We start from the raw sequence: 12,604 nt of genomic DNA on the forward strand, positions 1-12,604 counted from the left end.
ATGTGGCCTGCTGATATTTCTTCGTCCAGAAAAAACAGGTCAGCTACTGTCGCATTTGATGAGCCAAATCCCCTGACTCCATTAATCTGTATTATATTTGGGAACTCATTTATCTCCCCACCGGCAAGAATTCCGCCCACTTTCTTGCCCATTTCCACTTTGTTCCAGCGCTAAATGAAATAATTTAGTTAAATGGTGAGCATTTTACGTTTGCCATGGTCTGCGGTTCCATTCAATTTTTCTTCCCTTCTTACTCCGATTTCTATGTTTTTTTTGGTGAACTGTTGTCGTGGCAATAAAATGCAATTCGTACGAATGAAAATAGAAATACAAAAAATGGCGAGTACTTTGGTCACCTGGCGGACGTGGGCCGTTTTTCTTCAGACTCTCAGTGAGTCTTCTAAGTGACTTTTCGTGTCCTGGCATGGAGTAGGTGGGCTGGATTTTTGGGTGGTTCCTTGGACTGCTGGCGTCTGCTATTTAGTTAATTTTAGAGCGTCTGTCGTCCAGCCCCCTTGAAATATTACTTGGGCTCCTGCCAGCAGTTTTCCTTTTGATGTAATTGCAAGGGATTCCTGGTGGTCCTGTCCGGCATCCTAAAACTCAAGGGAGGCTGCTCCAAGGATGAGGACAGTGCGGTGCGGCTATTCATTGATTAACTGCCAGGACTCACTGAAGACACGTGAAAAGTGAAAAGCGGGGAAGCTCTAGCTTGACGGCTCTTGGGGGCATTTTCATTTAACATTTTCATTTTCGTTTTCGTTTTCGCCTTCGTTTAAGATTTTGCTTTTTATACTTGGCATTTTTTTTCGACCGTTGTTGTTGTCACTTGGGCTTCGTTTTTGGCATTCAAAGCTGGAATACCTGAAAATGCCTGGTAAATTAGATCAAAGGACCTGAAAGTACGTGTAGGCATTTACCTTCGCAGCCTGTGTGCAAAAGTTTGTGTGCAGTGAACACTCTAAAAAGGTAACAATTTGTTTGTTCTATACACAAGAGATTTTGAAATTAAAAATATTTGCAATGCATCTGCGGAATTTCATTTATTTCGCTCACGATTTTGCATTTAAAGCTTGGTTGTCTGTCAAACTGCCATAATCAGTGAATTTTTGAATTATTTTAGGGCTGCATCTAGACTATTTATTATGACCACTTAAAAAATTGTTTTTTGTAATAAATACCATTTTGTAATGGCCTCAATTGAGTCGCACTATCAAGAGTTCACTGTGCTAATATATATATGTATGTGTGCAGTAAGTACTTGAAAAGTAGGATTAAGTAATTTGCGCGTGCCACTTTCAATTTCTTGCAGGAAGCGCTGGCAGAAAGTTGGAAAAATTCTTTTCCACCGCCTTTGCCGTTGCCTTTTCCCCCCTTTTTCTCTGTATTCCTGCCCCTTTTCCAGCGGCTTTTCCTTCACTCTGACTGCCTTTGTAAAAGGCTTTTCGGCTTAGAAGCCCGGCCAGCCATTTGAATAAATAAATAATTAAAGTAAGTTTTATAGGGGCCACTCGCACATATATCATTTGCGATATTTAGCCGTAACTGACCTGTGCACGGATGTCTATGTGTGTGTGTGTGTGTGGGTGTGTGGGTGAGCTGGTGTCGCACACACGCCGCGACTCGTGCTGAGCATAATTTCCGCTGACAAAGTTGATAAAAAGTTGTAGCATACTTTTCAGGCGGCCGCGGCGACCATTATGCAAATCGGGTGAAAAGGCGCTGGCAAAAACACTTAAGCCGTTTTGTCCAACTGGCTAACACAGATACTGGCGCACACACAGACGCACAACAGAAGGGGCATTGCTGGTGGGAAATCTAATTTCCTTGGCAGGCGTCATGCTGCGCTTTCCCGGCTTTCCCGGCTTGCCCGGCTTTCCTGGCGCTGACAACCCCTTTTATCCCGAAACCCCCTGGCTTTCCCGCCATAGATATTCCCCCCTTCCCGCCCCACGGCCTCTGCTGTCTATGCATGCATAATTCAAATGGACAGCTCCGCCCGGCTTGGGATCCAATGATGATGATGACGATGGGCCATGCATATTTGATGGAATCATCTCGGGATGACTTACGGGCCAACCAACTGTGGCGTTGGCATTTTTATTTATTCAGGCTCTTTTGCTCTCAATATTTTAACAACAATTTGTCGAACTATAGTTTTCGGTCAAATTGTTTGTATTAGTCGCCGAAAGTCATCAATTATGATGGACCATGGGGTTAGGAGGTACTGAAAGCCTTTATCCGGTTACATAAATCATTTCAAAATTCATTTCTGTTCACAAGCCCTGGCTAATTTAATATTTTTGCAGACTTTCTCCTCAGTTCAAATGGGCATCTTTTCGGCTGTAAGCAAACACTGCCAAGGCCTCCTAATTATGCAGGAAGGAAAATCATTTGTAAACACTGACTAGCTAAATTAAACAAAATATTTGCAGCTGAGGAAAGTTAATGAGTTCCAGGCGATTAGGCCGTGGGATAAACATTTTTTTGCTGCATGATTCGGCATTCAAGATGAATCAATAATTTCGGGGATATGAAATCATGCCGTTGAATTTTTGATAAGGGTTGAGCTTTTCGGTCCTTCAAAGGACTTCAACGCTCAACAGCCGTCTCGAAATGAAATCCTGCAACATAAGCAACAGTTATACTACAAGTGGGTGGCTCTTTTGGGTGGCCTGGTTTTTTCGACGCTTCTGGGTGGCTTTCCAGGTGGAGCACGAATGAAAAGTTGGACAGTCAAGTGCTGGCAAAGTGCAAAGCCAACAACATGGCAACAAGGACGTGGCCAAAAATAGTGTCCCAACCGGCCAAAAACGAGCCGATGCCTGGCAGTGGAAGTGAGTTTTCCGGGTGCTCGATGGTTGTACATTCCATCGAGAGTGGCAAGTTGCTGGGCAGGAGCTGAGGAGGAGCTGAGGAGGAGCTGAACAGGCAGCCAGCGAACGAACCGCATCGTTTGCTCGTTTATTTGCTAACCAGTCTAAAATGAAATTAATTATAGTTACGCACAGCTTCCCCCACTTTTCCTCGAGTGTGTGTGTGTGTGTGTGTGTCGCCAGCTTTTGTTTTCTAGTTTCGTTGCTTGCTTTGCACGTTTGGCTTGGGGGAAGTGCTGCAGGGGCATGTTGCTGAAAAATGGCAAGTCCACTAGGGTACTAGGCCATTTTGAAGTTACTTGGCTGTTGCCGACTGTCAGGTGACCTTTGGAAGAGGAATTATTACAAACAAGCTTGGGACACAAAGGAAAACTGTTTATTGAGATATCTTAAGCAGTCAGAGGCAAAAGTTTAGCAAGTAAAGTTCGTGAAAAGGCACTTTCTTAGCCTGCCAAGTACAGCAACAGGCAAATTACAGGGTATCCAAATGGGCGCCAAGCAGCAAAGCAGCGGAGTAAACAAATTATGCTAAAGCAACACTGAAATTTTCGACCAACTTTGCCGGACAGGGGGGGCACCCATTTTAACCCAATCCTTCCCCCCCCCCCCCCCCCCCTCCCCTTGACCATCGCTTGTTTTGTTGTTTCCCTCTTGTTGCTTTCGACCAGCTGATGTCTGTCTGCTGGCCTGACCCTGAACTTTTTAATTAATGTGTGCAAGTGCGTGAGCATCGAGCATTGAATGGCTCGTTGGCACACTCTCTTGCTCACACACACACACACACACGCACGCACACGCACACTCGCGCACTCAGGTGGCCCACCCACAATGGCCGCCCAAAATGGCGGCAAAGGGAAACGGAAGAGGGCGCGGCGGAAAGAGAAGCCGCAACAAAAACAAGCAGGCGAAAGACGAAACTCGTTTTGGCCTTTTGCTGGTTACAAAACGCGCCTTAATTTTGAGCTGCCAGCACTGAGCGAAAAACTGCTTGAACTGCATAAAGCTTGAATGCAATGTTACGAACTTAGGGATTATTTGCATAATTCTATGAATTCACTTGTCGCCTAGCATTTTCGAATATTTTAACATAATGTAATATATACACACTTGTATACTAGATTTTCGGCGCAGTGCTTGGAGGCTGCGTGTTTTCGGTGTCCCATTTCGCCTTTGTTTACATTTTATATCAAAAACTTTTACGAGCTACAAAATATGCTCAGCCTGAGCCAAGAGCAAACAAATGCGAGGGAAATGGGCGCTTTGGCGGGAGGTAAAATAAATAAAAATAAAATTGATAGCATGTTCTTTGGGGTCTCCTCGTCTTATATGCAGGGTACACGGGCACACACACATTTGCATATGTGTTAGTGTGTGGGTGTGGGTGTGCGTGTCCGTGTGCGTGGTAAGTGGATATATGGCCGGAATTATTGGCATCCTCGCTGCCCCTTTTTTAAGCCCAGACGAGCAACCGCAGATCCCGTCCAATTGCAATTATCGCTTACGAGGGATTGTTACAGTGTTTCATCGTATGACTTTGCATTTTGAAATGGTTGATTTTCAGCAGCTTCTGGTTTTTTTCCGGGCAGAGGCGGAATATGTGCCATTAATATTCTCGAATAATGAGGGCCATATTTACGTATTTCAATAATGCAGCGTGCTGTGGGTTCCAGCTTAAGGATTATTTTTTCAGTCTGAGCTTAATAATGGAGCCTTACTCCAATGCGTTAAATATTTATCGCCATCGACTGTATCTTCAATATTGGTACTAATTAAATAAAAATAGCGAAATTAAAATGCTTCTACAGCAGCAACATTGATTGCAGAAGTGAAAGTTTGCATTGCCCTGATTGCTAATTTCTTGTCAACAAACTTGACTTTTATTTTCTGTATTTACTTTGCTGAAAAAGTAGATTTTGCAGATTGAAACGTAGATGAAATCGCACTTTAGAGCAATGACAGAAAAATAAGAGCTCATTTATTTGTGTTGAAAATAAATTTTGGGAAGCATTTCAATAACAAATTGCTAAAGCAACGAATTCATCTTCTCTGATGAACGCTTAAGTTATTTATTAAAGTGAAGAAGTACATTTCATATTTTTAAATACATTTACGTTAAATTTATGAAGGTCCGAATATCGGTTTTCAGCTTTTTACTGCTTATGTGCCACAAAGTGCCAGGAGACATGAAAATAGAGCGCAACACGTAATCGATACTGAAAGTCCGTTCAGCAGCGCAAAAAAGGGCTGTCATTTGGCCGTTCGCAGGATGAAAAATGCTCCCCATCTCCATGTCAAAGGGAATACACAATAAGAGGGATTTCAAAATTGCAAAACGCTCGCAGAAATATCTAGATGGCCAGGCAATCGATGGCCGAGCGGGCTGCACGTCGGTAGTCGCTCTCCAGGAAGGGCATCCTGCGCACCAATTGACCCCGGCTACTGCAAATGCACAGTTCGTAAAGCTGCTCATCCTCCGGAGCGGGATCCGTGTCCGGCGGAACCGTGGGATTGGCCAATGTGGCCGTGATCTCCAGCCTCTGCGTGAAGGAATTTCGGTGGACCTGCAGTCGGAAGCCACCGATCACATGCTTCGATAGCAGCTCCCTGCTGCTAATGGGCTGCAAGGATTGCGAGATGGCCGGAACTGTGGGCTCACTGCGCTGCTGTCGCTGCTGCCTGACCTGCAGCAAGTACCACCGCCGCGCCAACTCCTTGCAACGTAATCTGGCGGATGGAAAGAACCTGGTGTGGAAGGAGTTGAGTTTCAAAACGGCCATTTTTTGTGTGGATCGAAAAACAAGGTCTGATCTGAATGCTGGGTATACGAGTATGGGAGCTGAAAGTATCTGTATCCGAGCTGGGCTGCCAGTCAAACGAAAACGAGCTGGGAAAAGCTTGCTTTTCATCGTAGGAAATCCCAACTCCGGCTGAGTGGCGGGGGAAGCTTGTTTACATTGCCCATACGACCGGGTGGCGTGTGGCGTGTGGCGTGTGGCAAAAAGCAACCCACAGCAACATGGGGCTGAATCAAAATCAGAATCATCCATCGCCCGCGGCGGGCATCAAGGTTCCGAAAACTGGAAAAACTCAGGGAAAAACATGAAAGCATGAAAAGTTTACTCGGCGTCAGTGCCAAGTTTCCCCGTAGTAAAAACAACCCCACAATCTGCGTGTTTTTTTCTTTGCTCCGTTTACCTTCTTCAAATGCAAAATCTAATAAAATTTTCACATTTTATTTCGCTTCTTTCGACTGCAAGTTTTTGACGTATAATTGGTGCATGGAAAGAAATTGCTATACGATTCCCATCAATTGGTTTCCAAATGCATTGTAAAGCGAAAAGATAAATACTAAAATTGGCCATAAATTAAATTAAACATTAGGCACAATAAACTTTCCTTTCTGACGCATATTCGCAGGTGAAAAACGGCTGCAATGACAGATGAGGACTATAAAAGTGAAAGTTGCCAAGTACACACACACGCACACACGTAGAGAGCTGTAAGTACTGGGAAATCTGAGCAAATTGTTGGTGTACATGTGTGCAGCGAGCCATTTTATGTTAACAACTTTGTTGGCCCAAAGCGCTCCGTGTCGTCATTATGTTCATCATTAACAACTCGTCAGCATGATGATGATGGTGATGATGATGTTGATTATGCCGAAGTGAGTGCCATATGTTAGCCCCCGAGAAGCGGAGCCACATTTTGGTGGCAACAAATGGCTGAAATCAGTCAAAACAGCCGGCAACATCAAACGCTGAAGCAGGGGCGGCAAAACAAATCAGTTTTTTATTCAGTGTGCCCCCATAAAAAAAGGGCAAAAAGCACTCACCGAGGAGCGAAAGTTTATGAACCATAAAACAGAATGGAACGATGCATAGGCATGCGATTTTTCCCCTCTGTTTCCTTTTTTTGTATTTTTTTTTCACCTGCTTGAGGTGCTCTTTCTGCACCCACCCACACACACACACACCCCACACACACACCCACAGCGATTTGCATATTCTTTCGGGCTCTTTAAAATGCCGTTAGATGCCGAAATATTTCAAACATTTTCCAACTCAAGTTGAGTTGTAAACTGAACGGCGGGCGAAAGGTTTGCCAAATGGGAATAAATTTTAGCGCTGGGCGCGGATTGTGCTCCTTATTTATGGGTCGTGGCTGTTTAAGGACTGACTGGCGAATGTCTGGCAAAATTAATGGCCTGTTAGGGGATGCTTTAGTGCCGCATTGATTAAGGTTATAGAGCGCTGAACTAATAAATTGAACATTTCTACAGGAAAACCCTTTAAGCGAAGAACTAGCCTTCTTATCGCCTATCATGCCATAAATCATGAATGTGTTACTTTTGTCGCAATCTTTGTTACTTACAACTTATGCAATCAAATCGCTACAAGTCCATCCGCTTGGGGAAATCAGCAGCGGAAATTTCGATCGGAAAAAGATAAACTACTGCCATTTACGAATTATCGAATGTCAAAAGGGGCAGGGAACTCAGGGAAAAGTTATCCTCTAAATGTAATGCAATTTGAGCAATGCGTTGCGAGCAATTTCCGCGGCTATCGGGGATCGCCGGATTCCCGGAAGATACTCCCAGGACGACACTGTCAACAGCTCCTGGAAAGGTCCTGGCACCTGGCCCACTCCCTGACCCACTCAAGTGCTCGGTGGCACAGAAGGCCCGAGTCTTAAAGGAATTGCTGAACTATTAGACATATTAGGGCTAACTCTTGGCGTCAATGTACAGAGAAAAAAATGAACTGGCATTGGCCTATGCACAATTTCGTTACGCATTCATAACACTTGTTTGTATCGCAATCGTAGCAAAATCGGATTCATTTGTATTATTATTATTTAGTATTATTATTATTCAGTGCTATTATTATTTTGTATTATTTTCAAACGTGTTTTCTCCATAGCTTGGCCAAAAAGATGGCAAAGATGAACGAGCTACAAGCGAGGAAACAACCTTGCCGAACCGGAAAAAAGGTTAAACTTGTTGCAGCAAGTTTTCCACAGCTCCGTATCCAAAGTCCTTACACACAACCAACGAACACGATATGTTTTATGGCAGGCGATAAATGTTATTAACTTGGCCGGCAAAACTTTCGTAATTGAACGACTCGGCGTCTCGAAATTAGCTGGCAACAAGTCCGCCGAGAATCAACCTTCAAGATTTAGGTTACAATTGTTTCCTTACAAATTTAACGCAGCCCAAAAGTAAAGGGGTTTAAAATAAAATAAGGTACAACAAGAATTGGTTAAAAATGATTAGGAATATATAAATATTTAATCATGTAACTCTTTGTTCTATTTATGGCCTAACTATTCATCTCAGTAATCGAACTTTAAGCAATGAAAAGTGTAATCGCACCTCAGAAATTAACAAGTATTGCCAAAGATACATTGCCAAAGATACAGGAAGACAGTGTTTTTTTCGGCTAACAAAGCGAACTCCATATCTATGAGGAGGAAGTCTCAACAGGACTCAGATTATTGCGAGAGATATGACCATTGCGCTGCCTTTGTATTTATTATGAATTCGTCTTTAATATGCGAAGGGCAATCGTGTGTACAAATAATGTACAGGCAAATAAGCACGCACACAAACGGAAGGAAAATTGGGGGAAAGGCAGGGGAAAGCAGCGCAGGGCGGCGAATGAAAAGCGGGAAAAGTGGCAGGTGGATAAACACCGAGGAGAATGGTTGCAAATGGTCACGGAAATGGAAACGAAACAAATCTTGATCTCGTTTTCGGGGCTGTCACTTTTGCCCCAGCAACCCACCCACCCCCCATTTTTGCCTGTGTATGATTCGGTGTATCTGTATCTGTTTCCTTGCATCTCAATCTGCTCAATTTATATGCAGAACTGTTAGCAGTCAATTGCCAGTTACGGCGTGATGTTCAAGCTGTTTTCGCTGCTGCCTTATTTTATTTATTTTATTCCCCTCCTCGCTGTAGTTTTGTATTTCTTATGCTCCGTTTTATTTGCATTTTGTCTGAAACTCCATTTAGCATATTTTCGCCGGAGAGGCGAATGCTGGGTATATATTTAACCTAAGTGTATAGAAGGGCATGGAAAACTATTATTTCAAGCATGAATTTCTCCATATTTATATCCATGTTGAAATATATGCTTTATTATTTGTACTATATTATGAATTGTATATATAGTTATTCCTATGGTTAGTTAGTTTTGTAAATAGCATATTTTAACCTTGCAGTTGTTCAAGTTCTTTTCCAGCCAAATTGCGTGTAATACAAGGTATAAACAGCTCGACTTTTTCACTTTTGTGGTGCCTTTTTATCCACTTTAATTTACTTTGCATTTGCAATTTTATTTATTTATTTTTAGACGCCAAGATTTATGCAAATTGAGTGCGAGTCTATTAAATTTGCATATTTATCAATTTGTTCTGCGTGTTTCAGTTTCAATTTCTCAGCTTTTTGCCCATGTTCTTGTTTGTTTGTTTGTTTTTGTGTGTTGGCCGCGTTTTTGTTCTGAGCCTTTTGTCTGTTGTTGTTTGTCTTTGGCAACATATTTTAATTACATCCTCGTCGCTGTGGCCCCAAGTTATTTCGTTATTTTGTTATTTCGTTATTTCGTTACTTTGTTATTCCGACTCGATTTGCATAGAGAGCAAGAGAGCTCCAAGCCAAAGACTGTAGGGAAAAGCTGTCAGATCGTCATCCTGACATCCTGTTATCCAGCCATCCTGCTATCCCGACACCGCCTAATTAATAAGGATGCAATCCAATTAGGAGCGGGCAACATCAAAGCAAGGACTCGCGCAGGACGATCAAATATTAAATAGGCGCAAAAACTAAACCAACTGCGACAACACTCGCCATAAGGCAATTATCATTATGATAATTAAAATCTATGGCTAATTGTAATGGGCCGAGCAGGCTTGTCCATCAGGCTAAATGCAAATAAATCTGCTCCTTCATAACCTTAATCATTACTCGTTTGGGGATGAGCATGAGAATGGGGATGCATGGGGATGAAGGGGCATTTTGGGGATGCCTGGCCTATGGAGCCAACTATGTCGGAATTATTCCAAAACCACAGGCACAAAGTATCCCTTATAATTTCTTGATAAATATTCATGGAAAGTGGTCACAGCCTTCCACGAAAATTCACTTCGGCGTTAAGATACTTTCGAGATAAATTCCTAAGCCAAGCAACTTAGTTTGCCCTTAAGATACTTTCGAAATTCAAGTTAATCCAAATAATTGTACTATTATAGCTCAGGAAATGATTCAATTTCACATTAATTCCATTTTATTTATATATATTTATATATTTTTCAATAAATTAAAGGCTGTCCTCTTATTCAACTTGAAATTTTGGCTTGTTTACCATTACGCTTCTGCTTTCCAGAGCGTAAAAGCGTGTTTTCCTTTCAAACAATTCATAATTGTAAATCATTTCTTTTCGAAAATATGAGTACATGGTCTTAACTAAGTATCTTAGATCAATTATGCGTCTTTTATGGAATGAATATAATGGTCTCGCTTTCGCAACAACGTTTTCTAAGACTCATTTATAGCAAAATGTGCAACGCCTCTGCCCAAACTTGTATCTTATGCCACAGACAATGGCATTTCTAAATACGAATTTCCCGGGCACACAACTTTGTTAGCACTTTCACTGACTTCGCTCCACTGCCAACTCTCTATCCTCTTGTGCGTGTGTGTGTGTGTGTGCTCGGGGATTTTCTTGTGCCCTGGTGTGCGTGTGCTGTGTGTCTGCGTAAATACTTGCAATTTGAGCTTGCTTTTGCTTTACGACAAATAAACATCCACGACAACGGCTTTTAATGTCGCCAAGCTAGGGGCAGCAGTTTTCCCGACTTTACGACCGCCCAGTGGTGCCCTTTCCGCAGCCCTTTTCCACATTTCCTACGCTTTTCCGGGCTTATCTGCATCTGTGCGCCACGGAGAAAGGGAAAACTAAGAGTCTCCCATTGTGCCGGGCCATTAAAATGCATTCACATGCGTTTCGCGCTGCGAGCAGCATTGTTTGACAGCTGTCAACTGGCAAATCTCCCCATCTGCCCATATTCTATTTTCGCCGCTTTTCCTTTCCACTTTTCCTGGCCGGAAAATGGATAACGGCGAAACGGCGAAACGTCGATGGGCCGAACGGGACCCTTGGATGCCACTTCACGAGAAAATCGCCATCACTATTCAGTTATTCAGTTGACTTTCTGTGCGGGCCTTCTTTCTGCAACGGGTTCACTCCACTAGTGAAAAATCCTGAAACAAGAAAGTGAAGGGCTTTTCACGATAGTACCAAAGAAAAAGTGCATGACAACGCTAGAAACTCAAGCCGTCTTTCGGTCCATAAGAGAGGCAAAAGGTGAATTCTTAAAGCAAGAAAACCAACCAGAAACTGAGTTTCGCTGGTATCAAAACTACGCTTAACTTCTATATTGATTTCAAGACGAGCCCATATCACTTTGTAAATATTCCGGATAAGCATGTATTTTTCTAAGATAAGAACTCAGTCAAAAAATACAATAGTTTTTTGCAGTTTTTAGAAGCTCATGTGCAAAAAGCATGGAATTTAAAGTAGCACTGTGCAGAAATTCAACTTCTGTGTCAAACGATTACCTCTTTATTATCACAGCGTTTGTTGTTGTTTTCCTTGAGTGCAATTGTTTAATTGTCGCAAGAACGCGGACACATGTTTATTTTTGTTTGCCCTCGTGAATCAAGGGATTATGGGTTTTGTGGCAGATCAGGCGTGAACTTTAATTGCTTAATCGATTTGCCTTAATGTTGCATAAGCTTAATGAACAGGTGTTAAGTGGCCAGTCCGGGTAATAAGTCCCTTAAATCCGGTACTGCAGGTGAATGTTTCCGAGACCGAGCCAATTAGCTTCGATGTGCGTCGATTCCGCCGGCCAATAAAGTGGGTTTCCTGTCCCCTGTCCTCGGCTATCCCCTCCCGACCCACAATGTTCTCGTCCGGCGAATGACGATTTTAAATGGTTGCCATGGCAGAGGATGAGTTTCCGGCCAGAGGGGAAAACAACAAGAACTCCAGCTGCCAGAGTCTAGGAAATGCTGGTGGTCGAAGGAAGTGGAAGAACAACAGGAAACGGCAATGTGAAGGAATCAGTCGAAACAGGAAGGAAATGCTTAAACGATATGAAAGTGCCGGTGTTGGCAAATATCAAATATTATTATTACTGCTGTCGCTGTGGCTTCTGTTATTTTCCCTTGCACACACAGCAAACCACATTTCACAGTCATTTTCCGGGCTGAAAGCATTTTGCCTACGAAATCAAAGAAATTTCACCAATTTCCCATAATAACTGCCTAACAATTATTTGAGAATATGGCTGCTGGCGAGTAGTAAAAACTATTTGGTTAAATCGCTCGGAACTAATTGTGTTACTTGATGTAGATAGGAATTTATATGAATTGAAGGTGAGTAATGGAAAGGCTGCTGCCTTCATAGGAAATAAATCATGGGAATTTCAGATTATTTGGCATTCAGTTTTAGGAGAAATAATTGCATGGAGTGATATTGATTGTGCTTTCAGGATCCCCAACTTCGTGGTCATGCTATTCAAATTACCATTGTTATATACTGTGGCACTATATTGAGAGAAATGAAGTGCATTTTAAAATGTGAATGGGTTCTCGACATGATTGATTGGCTACCAGGAGTTTGCCAGGAGTTTCTAGGGCGTTTCCAGTTCGTCGCTCGTAA

At 42.7% G+C, this 12,604-nt stretch overlaps 1 protein-coding gene across 1 annotated transcript; it reads right to left on the reverse strand.

Annotated features, from left to right (window-relative positions):
- Window positions 1-5,131: 5,131 nt before the first annotated feature.
- LOC6550182 lies at window positions 5,132-5,727 on the reverse strand. Its single transcript, XM_001978285.3, has one exon. The coding sequence runs from the start codon at window positions 5,651-5,653 to the stop codon at window positions 5,225-5,227; it is 429 nt and encodes a 142-aa protein (XP_001978321.1). The 5' UTR covers window positions 5,654-5,727; the 3' UTR covers window positions 5,132-5,224.
- Window positions 5,728-12,604: the final 6,877 nt, after the last annotated feature.

The sequence above is a fragment of the Drosophila erecta genome, unplaced genomic scaffold, assembly GCF_003286155.1.
Source record: "Drosophila erecta strain 14021-0224.00,06,07 unplaced genomic scaffold, DereRS2 tig00000126-arrow-pilon, whole genome shotgun sequence".
Lineage (NCBI taxonomy): Eukaryota > Metazoa > Arthropoda > Insecta > Diptera > Drosophilidae > Drosophila > Drosophila erecta.

What these genes read in the sequence shown, in the direction of transcription:
- LOC6550182 (XM_001978285.3), bottom strand. Translation starts at nt 5,653, where the DNA reads ATGGCCGTTTTGAAACTCAACTCCTTCCACACCAGGTTCTTTCCATCC.